Below are 14,084 nucleotides of genomic sequence, written 5' to 3'. Positions count from 1 at the left end.
GCTCCAGGGGCTGGGAGCACCTATGTGTGTTTTGAGGGGGTTGGCCCCAGCAGGCTGTCATTTGATCACAACAACCTCACTGAAGTAGTTTTCACTCTTGTAAATAACATAAGAAATTTCTCTTGGTATACAAACAGTTAACTCTCATAGTCTCCCAACACCCCTACCCAATGATACCAGTCCTGTAGGGAAATGCTTTTTGTATTTTTGGTTTGTTTATACAGAGATGGTGACAACAAGCCTATAAGCTTAGGTTTAGAAACCTGAAGAGACTGAAAATAATCTTTCAAAAAGTCTGGAACTTTTGCTTCAGTGTAGCTGCCTAGCACTTTTTATCTCCCTGCACCCCACTTCTCCCTGAGTAGAGCAAGCTTGTCTCTGTCTCTTAAACAAGAAGTACAAGAAAGATAGTTGAGGCCCTCTCACTCAGCCCTGGGTCTGTCCATTGCACTGAGAAGGGCACTCCCTGAACTGGAGACCTTGCATGGAGCTGAGGCAGGAAGATCTACTCAGAACCCTATAGCTCTATTACTGACCTTACTCCCATATGGTAATATCCTGGATCATGGGCCTGGTTTTATTTTATTTTATTTTTAAAGATTTATTTTTATTTATTTATGCATATTGGGGTATAGGCCAGAGGTGCAGGGGGTGACAGGGCCCACCAGATATAGAGCGGGGAGCAGAGCAGGCAGATCCACTGAAATACACTGCTGAGGGGTGCAGTAGGCGAGTCAGGAGAGGTCTGCTGTACCATGTGGGTTAGCTCCCTGGCTGGGGATCAAACTCATGCAGCAGTGACTGGTGATAGCTTGATAGCACTGGTGGTATGGGGGTTAACTCTAACCCCATGGGGGGTTAGAGTTAACCCCCATACCACCAGGGATGGGCCTGGTTTTAAAGCTTTGCTGACCTGGACCCCCAGGCACTTATCTGTTAGTCTTCCCACTTTTCCTTTCAGCAGCTGAAGCCTTGTTGTCGTTGACTTCCAGGAGGAAAGGAGAAAGATGAGAGAGCAGAAACATAAAGGCAGTCTTTCCTTGAATGGCAAATGGTGGGCAAGTGGAGAAGCTTTTTGAGCAAGTCAGCCAGGCCGTTAAAACTCCTGACCCTGGCTGGTTTGTGGCTTTTGACCAATGGGCCTCTCCCCTCCCATTCACCCTTTCCTACACATGGTGTGTTCCTTATTGTGTGGCCTTATCTTGACCTTTCCCCTTGACTGTCTTTCTTTGTGCCTTCTATGCCCTGATGTGCACTCCCCTGCCTTCCCCCCATCACGGAGTCTTACTCTATGTTTCTAACCCTCCCAGACGAGCATGGTGTCCGTGGAGGGCCTCACAAAGCTGGTGGACCCCTCCCAGCTGACGGAGGAGTTCGACGGCTCCCTGGACTACAACCACGAGGAGTGGATCGAGCTGAGGCTCTCCCTGGAGGAGTTCTTCAACAGCGCAGTGCACCTGCTCTCTCGCCTCGAGGACCTGCAGGAGATGCTTGCCCGGAAGGAGTTCCCCGTGGACGTGGAGGGCTCTCGGCGGCTCATCGATGAGCACACGCAGCTCAAGAAGAAGGTGCTGAAGGCTCCTGTGGAGGAGCTGGACCGCGAGGGGCAGCGGCTGCTGCAGTGCATCCGCTGCAGTGATGGCTTCTCAGGGCGCAACTGCATCCCAGGCAGCGCCGACTTCCAGAGCCTGGTGCCCAAGATCACCAGCCTGCTGGACAAGCTGCACTCTACCCGGCAGCACCTGCACCAGATGTGGCACGTGCGCAAGCTCAAGCTGGACCAGTGCTTCCAGCTACGACTGTTTGAGCAGGATGCTGAGAAGGTAGGAGGAGGCAGCCAGACCTGAGCAGTGGTGGGCTGGGGATAGACCTTTTTCGAGAAACTGGTAGAGGATCCTGCTCCAACTTACTGATGAATGATAATGCATTTCTGAAAAGCTTTCTAAAAATGTGGCTGTTGGTTTTATCTGATGTGTTTATCTCAGTTTTGCATTTGGCCATGAGTAACTGACTTTTTAACCTCCCTTTGTAGTCTTTATTATCAGGCACTGTTCTAAGCACTATGTAAATTAATTCATTTGCAATTTCTCAAAATTCTTATGGAGCAGGTGTATTATCATGATCCCATTTTAGAGATGAGGAATCAGAGAGACTAGATAACTTGACCAAACTTGGAAGGGCAGTGTGGCTGCAGAGTCCACACTTTTACTCACTGTTGAACACTGTTCTCTGGACATGCAGTGAGTGGTCCAGCCTGTTCAGCAATGAAACCTATGCTGTTAGCAGCCACAATAGCTCAGCTTAGTGATTACTGTCCTGCAGGGTACTTGACTGCCAACAAAGCAATTTAATACAACAAAGCAAAGATTTGTTTAATCTGGGCGGCTTAATCGGTCCTTTGAGGTGGATGGTGGTGTCTCTGTTGATGTGCAGGGCCACAAGCAAGTGCTCCTGGATTTGGGGCTACAATGGCGACTTGGGAAGCCTGCTCTCTTTCATTTACAATCCAAGACTCTTCCTACCATACTACTTCTTTCCTCAGCTTCTGAGTAGTTTCTCAAACAAGACTCCTTTTTTTTCCAGCACTGAATTTTCTAAGCTTTCCCCTTATCAGGGAAGATGTGAGGAAATAAAAATGAAAAATTATACATATACATAGTGCCTCTTTGCTGAGGACACAAAAATATCTTCTCTGGATGCTCTTCAAGTTAAAGGAAAGAATACTATTATGTGTGCTTTAGGAAGAGTGAATTGACTGTTCTATCAATTTTCTGAAAATAACATATTTAAATGTATAATACCACTCTTACAAATACTGTGACATCTCTTAGTAACCTGTGAGTTTTACAGACAGCCTTTGATATGATGGTTTTGTGTCTTTTAAGAGCCATACTTAAATGTCTCTGGGTATTTTTAAGTGATGGAATCATGATATAAAACTAGATAATTATGATCCCAATTTATGAGAGTGCCAATGTAGGTAGAACTGGAAAAAAAAAAAGTCCTCCACAGTGATAATAGTTTTTATTTCTAAGAGCCAGGTAAATCTAAAGGATTGATTTAATTTATATACATTTCCAGTGTTTTCCAATATTATCTAATTTATAATCAGAAGAAGAGCTCTTTCTCTCTCTATATCTACATATATATACACACACGCATATATAAATAATATGCAGCCCTCTTCTACACCAGAATTTTTGAACATCATTTGTGAGTTTTTGAAAAAGACATGTAAAGTGTTTTAGCTCAACTTGAGGGGTTTCAAGTTTACCCCTGACCTTCCTGAGGACTCTGCTGTGTCTGGGCAGCTTGGGTTTGATCCTGGTCTAGTTGCTCTGGAAGGGGCCATTTGGACTACAGAATCCCACCACTACTCACCAAGTGATGAGAGATCAGGTCAGGATTCAGATGGTCTGTGAAGCCAGGGGCAGGTACTTTTGCTTCTGTGACTAGAATTGGAAAGGTCTAGAACATCATCTTTTTCTTAGGGTCTTTTCTATTCTAGGGCAGGGAATCTGTTTGCAGCCTGACCTGGGTACCTATTTTAGTAAGCCAGGCACAGAAGGGAATATGGGGGACTTAAATCTTCCTAGACATGCTAGAGTTTGAGGCACCTCCTATATCTCTGAAGCTCAAGGGTGTGAGAAGACTACACAGGTCACAGATCATGTTTGACTCAAAAACAAAATAATAGCCCTCCCACCACTCTGCAACTAGGACCTGCTTCACAATCCCACTGAACACTACCAGTATCCTTTGTGTCCATGCCCTGATGACTGAGGAAAAACTCATACCTCACGTTCTAATGTTCATTTGACAACAGAGACTCCTAACCTTTCTCTGCTGTGGACTCCTCATTCGATGAAGACTATCATCCCCTTCTCAGAATATTTGTAAATGTACAAAGTTTACATATATGTACACGTATGCACATATACATACATAAGTATGTATTAGATGTATACTTGGAAACAATTGAAATACAATTATATTAAATTTAAAAATATAGTAGCAAAATGTACTTCTTTAATACATATTAAATAATGAAATCTACTAGAAGTACCACTAATTGGAAGTGCTGATAAGCACACATATTTCAAGACAATGACCCTCATGTAGTATGTGATGTCTACTGATGTGAGAGGCACAACTTTTGCTAACATTAATGTAGTTTGTCGTGTATGTTCATAATAGAAGAGAATATTATATTTCAGTTAGAGGTTGATTAAAATAAAAGCATACTTTATTTTTCCCTCTCCAAGTATATGATCCCTGAATTTCTATGCATGGACACTTAAGGATCCATTTTTCCATGGTGTGTTCATAAAAAGCAGCGTGTGTGTGTGTGTGCGCGTGTGTGTAGAGGAATGGAGGAAGGGGGAAAGATATCAAAACCAAAACAGAGGAAATAAAAGGATGATGGGAAGAGGGAAGCTCAGGAATATTTTGATTTGAGTCAGTGGTGAAAATGCTGCTCAGGCTTGACCCAGCTGCCACAGAAAATGTGCTGGGTGTGGGGTGGGAGAGAAACAGTCCTTTTAAGTTGCTTCAAGATTAATTTAAAATATCTGTGCAGAACTAAGTACCTCAGCCCTTGACTTACTTGGCATTTTTGAGAGGGAACAAGGAAAGTTGGGGGTGAGGGTTGTGTGTGCAGATCTACATCTAAACAAGGCTGTGAGGAAATAGTTCCTGTGTGAGCCATGTCATAGGCTCCTTTGTGGGAGGCTCCTTGGAGACTTCTAATTCCACGTCTGGGAAGCTCTTGGCAATCAAAGGAGTCTCTGATCACTCAGCTTCTATTTTGTAAAAGGAGTGGGTGCAAAGTCTCCCCTCTGACCCAGTGGGGTGACAGCTTATTTCTCAGGGATCCCTTACCAGCTGACCATGGGGAGTGAAACCACCTTTCACCACCTTCCCCTGATCCCTGTGTTCCTTATCTTGGTGGTGATGAGGAGGGCGCCATCTCTCTCCCAATTCAATTTTTAGGGAGGTGAAGTTCTATTTGACAGTAATTCATAAAGCAGGCCACCTATTAATTTAATAAATGTCTTTTGAGCAGCCTGTCTTGTGTCCAGAGCAAGACACTTAGATACAGACAAGTAGGCCAGAATTTCTGTCCTGGAGCAATAAGGCATCTAATAAAGGAGGTGGACACACAAACTCCCATTTATTATTATTTATGTTTGCTTTTTGCACCCCACTGTCCTAGGTACAATACCTATGCTTGGGGAGTTTTCAGACAAGAGGGAATATTGCAACCCAAATATCAGGAAAGCCTTAATGAGCAATTTGTAGAAGAATGGGTAATTTAGAGGTGATTCAAGTAACACAGAATGCTTGTTGTTTGCAAATAGGACCAAAACTGATTTTTGTAAATTGATTTTTAACCTGTCACCTCACTGTACTAATTTATTGTTTCTAATAGTTTTGTGTGTGCAATGTCTTTAGGGTTTTCTATGTATATTATCATGTCATCTGCAAATAGTGATATTTTAAATTTTTCTTCCCCCATTTAGAGTCCTTTTATATATTTCTCTTGCCTAATTGCTCTAGTTAGGACTTCCACTATTAGTTGAATAGTAGTAGTGAAAGAGGACTTCTTTGTCATGTACCTGGTTTTAGGGAAACAGCTTTCAGTTTTTCATTACTGAGTATGTTAAGTATAGGTATGTATGACCTTTATTATGTTGAGGTATGTATCATCTGTCCCCATTTTTTGGAAGTTATTTATCCTAAATGAATGTTAAATCTTATCAATTGCATTTTCAGCATCTGTTGATCATGTTTTTTGTCTTTCCTTTTGTTGATCCGGTAAATATTATTAATTGCTTTTTAGATGTTGAGCCATACTAGAATAAATCCCTCTTGGTCATGACCTTTGAGCCTTTAAATGTAATATTGAATTCAGTTTGCTAAGATTTTGTGGAGGATCATTGCATCTATGTTCATCAGGTGTATTGATCTATAATTTTCTTTTTGTGATGTTTTTTCTCCCTTTGGTATCGGTATAATGTTGCCTCATACAATGTGTTTGGAAACATTCCCTCTCCCTTATTTCTTTAGAAAAGTTTGACAAGGACAGGTATTAGTTGATCTTTGGAAGTTGGAGCAACTTACTAATGAAACCATATGGTCTTGGACTTTTGTTTTTTGGGAGAACTTTGATTATTGTTTCAATATCCTTGTTTGTAATTGATCTGCTTAGTTTTTTTTTTTAAGATTTATTTTGTATTTATACAAGAGCTGGGGTACAGGCCAGAGGCGCGGGAGGGTGAGAGGATTCACAAGAGACAGAGTGTGGAGCAGAATAGGCAGACAGACTGAAAGCACTGCTGAGGGGAGCAGCAGGCATGACAGGAGAGGTCTGCCGCGCCATGTGGGAATCTCCCTGGCAGGCCAGGAATGGACTCACGCTGCAGAGGCTGTGGACAGCTTTACAGCACTGTGCTCAACATGCTGCAGCCACAGGGGAGGCCCTGATCTGCTTAGTTTTTCTATTTCTTTCTGATTCAGTGTCGGAGGGTATATTTTTCTTTTTTTAAAAAAAGATTTATTTATTTATGCATACAAGAACTGGGATATAGGCCAGAGGTGCAGGGACTGAGAGCATTCGCTAGAGACATAGTGGGGAGCATAACAGGCAGACGGACTGAAAGCACTGCTGAGGGGAGCAGCGGGCGAGACAGAAGAGGTCTGCTGCGCCTTGTGGGTCGCTCCCTGGCCAGCCAGGGATTGAACTTGTGCAGCAGAGGCCACAGACAGCTTAATAGTACTGTCCCTAACCCCTTGCTCCACCAGGGAGACCAAGAGGGTATATTTTTCTAAGAACTTGTCCATTTCTTCTAGGTTATTCAATTGGGCATATGTAATGGCATATATAATCTCTTATGATCTGTATTTTTGAGATGTCTGTTATAACTTCCCTTTCATTTCTGATTCTGTTGATTCTTCCTTTTTTTTATTAGTAATTAGTAACCCTTGTTAGAGGATAGTCTATTTTCTTTATCTATTCCAAAGAACCGTATTTTGGTTTCATTGATCTTTTGGACTGTATTTTTGACTTCTGTTTCAGGTATCTTCCCTATATTTTATCATCTCCTCCTTCTGCTGGCTTTGCTTGTGTTTGTTCTTCTTTTTCTAGTTCCATAAGGTGTAAGTTTAGATTATTTACTTGAACTCTTTCTTGTTTCTTGATATGAAACCATTTAGCCATGTATTTCCCTCTTAGTTTCTCTTTTGTTGTGTCCCTTAGGTTTTGGTAGAGTCTGTCTTCATTTTTTATTATCTCCAAGTATTTTTAAAATTTATTCTTGGATTTCTCATGAACCCAGTAGCCATTTAGTAGTATGTTGTTCAGTCTTCACATATATGAGGTTTTTCCTGCTTTCTTTTTGTGGTGGTTTTGTAGATTGATAGTATTGTGATGAGAGAAAATACTTGATATAATTTCAGTTTTCATGAACCTAATGCTTTGTTTCATGACCTAACATGTTCTCTATCCTTGAGAATGTGCCTTCTGCATTTGAAAAGAATGTGTATATAGATTTGAGGGGTACAGTGTCCTATAAATATTTATTAATAGACATTGGTCTAATTCCTAATCTGTTCAAAATTAGGGTGTTGAAGTTCCCTACTACTATTGTGTTGCTGTCAATGTCTGCTTTCAGATTTGATAAAGTTGCTTTATGTATTTTGATGCTCCTTCATTTGGTACATATCTGTTGATGAGTGTTATGTCTTCCTGATGTGTTAATCTCTTAGTCATTATATAATGTGCCACCTCTGTCTCTTGCTGTATTATTTTTTTAGCTAGAATTCTATTTTATTTGATATGAGTATGAATGTTCTACTTATTGGGGGTCCCACGTGCTTGTAGGAACTTTTTCCACTCATTTCCCTTGAGCCTGTGTTTATATTTGGAGCTCAAATGGGAATCCTAGAGACAGTAGAGAGGGTTTTGTTTTCTGGTCCAGCGAGCCCTCGTGCCTCTTGATTTGTGAGTTCAGTCTTTTTGTATTTAGGATGATTCTTGATATATGAGGCTTTTTTTTACTGTTATTGTGTATTTAGTTTTGTGGTTATATCTATCTTCTTGTTCTGTTTTCTGTGGATTTTCTTCTCTTTGGTTTAGATAGGAGAATTCCTATTAATGTTTCTTGAAGTAGAGAGATCTAATGTTGGTGAAGTAAGACCTTAAGTTTCTGTTTGGGGGGAAACTTTTAGTCTCTCTTGTATCTGAAGAAGAGTCTTATAGGATATAGTGTTCTTGACCGGCAATTTTTATCTTTAAGTGTTTTGAGTACATCATTCCATTATTTTCCTGCCCATAGGGTTTCCTCAGAAAAATCTGATGTGAGCCTGTTGGGAGTATCTTTATAAGTTACCTGCTTTTTCTCCCTAGATGCTTTCAATATTCTTTCTTTGTTCCAAACTCTTGGTAGTTTCATGACTATGTGTCATGAATCAGTGTGTATCAATACATTTAGATAACCAGGTGTTCTTTTAGCTTCAAGGACTTGTAGATTTAGTTCCCCAGATTTGGCAACTTTTCCTCTGTTATTTCCTTAAATAAGTTCTCTGTTCCCATCGCTCTCTCTTCCCCTTCTGGAATACCCATTATCCTTATGTTGCCTTTCCTAATAGAGTCAGATAGTTCTTGAAGTGTTTCTTCATTTTTTTCTTCATATTTTCCTTTCTTCTTCCATCTGGACCTTTTGTGCATTATTATTTTGAAAGTCACTGATTTGATCCTCAATTTAGTCTATTCTGCTTACATAGCTTTCTTCACAGTTTGTTTTTAATCTCCATTATTGATGTTTTCATAACCTGCAACTCCATTGTTTTCTTATTTAAACATTTCTAATTTCAGTTCATTAATTTTATTTCTCATGACATTCATTTGTTTCTCTGAATTTTGTTTTATCTCTTTGTTTTCATAATTCTCTTGTATCACTGACTTGATTTTCTTACATTGCTTTGAAATTTTTTATCATGACAATTTCAAACTCTATAAAATAGAAAGATTAAATTTTCCAAATCTTTGTGGTTGGAATCTGGACAATTGTTCACTCCTTTAGATTTCCCTATTTTTCATTTGTAGTAATAACTTAGAGATTTAAACTACTTCTACCTTTCCAGAGGTGGCATTGTGGTTCTTATATTTTAGATGTTTGGCCTCTCCAGGCTTTCCTAAGTCTGAGACTTGATCTTGCAACTTTTGAGTCAAGGGCCAGGGGAGTGAGATGGAGGGATCAAGCTGCTAGTGTGAATGCTCGGAGAGAATGGGGGTGATGACCAGACTCCTGTTTGTACCATTACCAATTGCCCTCCTCTCTGAGATTTCAGACCCAAGACTGATGTTAGAAGGTGCATCCAGTGAGCTTCAAAGGTCAGGACCACTTGGAAAGATTGGGGGAGGGGAAGTGCAGCCCAACACACAGTTCTTATTCATTGCACCAAAGACCTGGCCCCTCTGGAAGCACCCCAACTCTCCTGCATGTATTTCCCTCAGTCATGGGTGTGTGCTTCCACACTCTAGCTCTGCCTTTCCCAGGGCTGCTGGCTGAGTGGTTGGCCAAATGGCAGCTTTGTAGTTTGTACTGCAGCCTCCTACCGCAAATCACAGCCTCCAGGTGCCTCTGATCATTCACATCTTGTTCAGTGAAGCATGATTCTCTTCCATGTCCCTTCTGCACAGTCTGCCTGGTCTCTGTGGTCCAAGAGGTTTTCCAGTTTCTCCCAAAGCCACAGGATTTTCTGGCTGCAGTACCCCACTTGTTGATCTACGTTATCTTTTAGGGAACAAAGCAAGGAAACTCTGATGCCATCTTGGTTCTGCCTGCTCCAAGTGGAGAAGCTAATTTTAAATGCCTTCCTGCATATTCATTTTTGCATGTAAAATTCTATTCACATCCTTTGGTGCTGTGTCTGTGCCGAAATAAAGTTGGGACTTTGAATTTGTCTAGAGGTGCTGCTTACCACATGTAAGATTCTGAGACCCAATTTTGTTCTCAGCAAAACAAAGATGAAGAATTTAGTCTAGCTCGGAGTCTTTCAACTTTTATCCTGCTTCCGCATTTTATGGCTTTCACATTGTAAGGGCAGGAAGTGCACAGGGCAGGTTCTCTGATCCAGCAGACCGGGTAAAGGAGGAGAGAGTCCTGGAGCCCTCAGTGGCTTTTACAAGCTTTAATTGGGATTTACCAGGTACACAGCAGGCAGGGGTGCTGGGGGGCCGGGAGGCTGGCAGGCCTCCCGGGCCCCCAGCAAGTCTTCACTCTATCTGAGCTCTCTGGTGTTCTCTGCTGCTCTCCTCTCTCATGGTTCTCATCCTGCTTCTCTACTTCTCGTTCTCTGCCTTTGTTGGTGTCCCCGTGACACCACCTTTAAAAGCCCAGTCTTAGCCCAGGTGAATCCCATCTACATATGCCCACGCCTATTCCAGGTGCCTGCATCAGGCATGCATTTGGGACCACAGGGTTCCGTCATCTATCCTAATGGCAGGAGGGCAGAAAAGCCTATAGTTTTACCTTACCCTACACACATATAATATTCTCCCTTCATGAGAATGTCTTTCAACAGGAGAAGCATGGTGGCAGAGTGTGTATGGGTCATGGTAGTAGTGGCAGTGGCTGATAGTAGAGAGGAGATATGTATGTGGATGTCTCAGAATTTCTGCCTTTGAGATTTGTTGCACTAAGTAATATTTCAGCCCCTTTGTAGTGTAACAGTTCTAGAATAGTTTTTGCTTTCTTGGTATTCACCCCTGTATATCTACATTAGCTATTCTCTCTTCAGGGTTGTCACCTTGGGTGAGAATGGAAAATGAACTTTTCTCAGAAAGTAGAAACAATCTGTTGAGTTCTTTTCCTGATCAAAAAAAACAACAACCGGGCCTCCCTGGTGGCGCAGCGGTTGAGCGCTGGGTTGCGAAGCTGCCCGCAGCCTCTGCAGCGCCGGTTCGATTCCCGGCTGCTCCCCGGCCACTGGAGGAGGGTCCCGCATGGCGCGCAGACCTCTCCTGCCGCCCGCTGCTCCCCTCAGCAGTGTGCTTCGGTCCTTCTGCCTGCTCTGCTCCCCGCTCTGGCTCTGGTGGATTCTCTCACCCTCCCACGCTTCTGACTGTACCCAGTGCTTGTATAAATAAATAAATTTAAAAATAAATAAATAAATAAATAAACAAAAAAAAAAAAAAACAACAACCAAAAAACAAAAGCACATGTTGCTATGCAGAGCTGTTATAAGAATTGATTGGAATGATGTGGAGGTACCCAGCACACTGCCTGGCCAAGCACAGCTGCTTCCTAAGGACACCTGCTGCCCTTCCATCTCCTGATATAGTTTTAAGTCATGATTTATTCTTTAGTCCCACGAAGGCCATGCAGAGGGTCACTGATGCTATTTCCCAAATGAGCTTGCTCCAGATAATTTTCAATGATCTCTAATGGGACAAAATCAATAATTGATTTTTGAAAGAAGTTTGAGGTTTTGATGTAGGTTTATCATATTGTGTGGTCCTCTTGGGTAAGGCACAAGTACCTATGTCAAATGAGGGGCCTATCTGAGACATCAGAGTCGGGAGAGCCACCACAGGGAAAGGTGTCTGGAAAAGGAGTATCTTTCCTTGAAACAGTCACAGAGGAAAGTGATTCTTCCCAGGAGGGGTGCCCGCCCTTCCCCAAACATCTTTTATAGCTGAGACACTTGTCACCTTCTGCTTCGCTTATGGCTGAGAGTTCGTTTTATTCATCTATGTGAACTTGGGTCCAGAAACACAGTCCATCCAAGAAAAAAATGTCTGTGCAAACAAATAATATTACTTTCGTGTTAATCATCATGACAAAATATTTATAGGATTCACTGGGTGAAGGACATCATGGTAGGAGACTGGATACTGGACTAAAGGTTACATACGGTGTTTTTGCAGTTTGTATGTCCTGTTAACCACATTAGCAATACAGGACATTCCAGGATGCCCTGTCACTGGGAAAAGTATCCACTGCTGTTTCCTCCCCTCTCCTAAGGTATAAACAGTTCTGATCACTCTCGAGGGCCCATAGCCATTCCCAGAGTATCCTGCTGGGGCAGCGAGAACCAGTGGGGCCAGTGGTAGAGGAACAGTGCCGCCTCTCCTTCCTGCTGGCCACTGCCTCTTCTCTTTGCCACCCCCAACTCCGCACATCCCTGGTGAGCAGCGAGCACGACTCCATAGTCATTTGTCAAACTGAAGTGCCATTGTAGCAATTCTAATATATAATATTGTTTTGAATGTCAGTTTCCAAAGTGTTCTTACATTTGTGACCTAAGAGATTTTCTGGTCCAGCCCTTCCTTTTACACAGAAAACTTTGACCTAGAGGAGAGATCCACCCAAGTCATACAGTCAGTGTTTCATCCTTTGGTCTCCCATTTATTAGTGTGGTTGGCAGGCCAGGTGGACATGAATATGAACATCATATTATGGGTGGGAAAGCTGAGACTTAGTGAGGTTGAGAGGTTTGCCTGGAATAGAGCCAGGTAGGCAGCATGGGAAGGTAGGCCTCACCCCTTTACACACACACACACACACACACACACACACCCTCTTTGGGCGGTGCCTTGCCCTTCAGGAGATACCTAGGAGGTGGTTCAAGAGGGCAAGGCTCACGTCACATGTGCCCTTCACTGCTGTGGAAAGGGGACAAGCCCTGGACTGGCCTCCAGCATGCCTGCCAGTAAGTGTCTGTGATTCATTTGCCTGAGCCCTTCATATTGGGAAGGAGGCATCAAAGAGCTGTGACCTTGGGGGACAGCCAGAAGGGCAAGGTCTTTTTTGGGCAGTTTGCAGTTTCCTGCCTTTTTTTTTTTTTTTGAGAAAAGCTCCTGTACCCGCCCATTCCTCCCTTCCCCCTTCCCATTAGAACCTAAACCACTGTCCCTCCTACCCCCTGTTGACTGGACTCAGGGCAAGGAAGTGTGTCTGTATCCCGCCCCAGCACAGGACACTGTGTCCTGTATTATTTGCAGCCTGCTGGTCCTGGGAATCTCTACTTACTTTTCCTCATTTCCTCCCCTTGAACATTAGAAACATTAGATTCCAAAAATAATCCAAGTCACAATGTTCTGCAGGCTGCATATGAGAGTGAATGTTTTCTTCTAAAATTATTTTTCTCCTTCTAGCCTTTCTCCCTTTCCTTTCTTCCCTCTCCTGCATTTTCAGCCCCTCTGTGTGCCGAGGTCATCAGGCCTCCACAAGGATTGTGGGTGTGGAGAGCAGAGCAGAGGAAGGACTGGGAGGAGCCCCAGGCATGGGAGGCTTGGCGTTCTCCCAGGTCTCTCGCTCGGGCTGGAAGGGACTGAGACCTGAAGCAAATAGTATGCAAGTGTGGCCTGTGCTTATTAATGGACCCATAGAACTATGGACCTCATAGTGACCCCTGGGAACTGACAACTCAGACACTATGTTAACAGTGCTTTCCAGGATCTGGGTAGAAATATTGATTCTGTCCACAGCAATTTAGGTGAGCTAGAAAATAAAATCCTGATTGGAAAGAGAAATTGTGTGAGGCTGGGGACTGGGGTTGGGGAATTTAGTGTGCATGGGGGAGAGGGTATGGAGGTATTCCAAAGATAAAACATCTCTGCTCTGCCCCAGAAGGGAAGTGGAAGAAACATCTTCAGTACGCTTTTTGTTTTTCTTTATTTTTTTTTAATTCTTTTTTTCTTTTTAAGATTTATTTTATTTATACAAGAACCGGGGTACAGGCCAGATGTGCAGGAGGGTGAGAGGATTCACCAGAGACATAGCGGGGAACAGAACAGGCAGATGGACTGAAACACACTGCTGAGGGGAGCAGCAGGTGAGACAGGAGAGGTCTGCTGCACCATGTGGGTTGCTTCGAGGCTGGCGGGGGTCGAACCGGTACTGCAGAGGCTGTGGACAGCTTCACAGCGCTGAGCTGAACCGCCTGCACCACCAGGGAGTCCCTCAAGTACCCTTTTTGAAAAACAAAAACATCCAGGTATAATTTATAAAAAATAAACATAAATTTGAAAGTATAAATTGAGTGTCTGTTTAGAGTAGGGAGCTTTTTCAAGATTC

At 42.9% G+C, this 14,084-nt stretch overlaps 1 protein-coding gene across 1 annotated transcript in view; it reads left to right on the top strand.

The window, feature by feature from the left end:
• LOC119257450 (kalirin) overlaps nt 1-14,084 on the top strand; it is a 476,694-nt gene that overhangs the window by 215,544 nt on the left and 247,066 nt on the right. Inside the window, exon 6 of the mRNA XM_054701110.1 lies at nt 1,311-1,823. Within this exon, the coding sequence (XP_054557085.1) occupies nt 1,311-1,823 (513 nt within the window). The remainder of the gene's footprint in view (nt 1-1,310; nt 1,824-14,084) is intronic.

This window comes from Talpa occidentalis, unplaced genomic scaffold, assembly GCF_014898055.3.
Source record: "Talpa occidentalis isolate TD23 unplaced genomic scaffold, MPIMG_talOcc4v2.1 talOcc4.4, whole genome shotgun sequence".
NCBI lineage: Eukaryota > Metazoa > Chordata > Mammalia > Eulipotyphla > Talpidae > Talpa > Talpa occidentalis.
The sequence above is the reverse complement of the archived record's forward strand: the minus strand, read 5'-3'. Positions and strand labels throughout refer to the sequence as shown.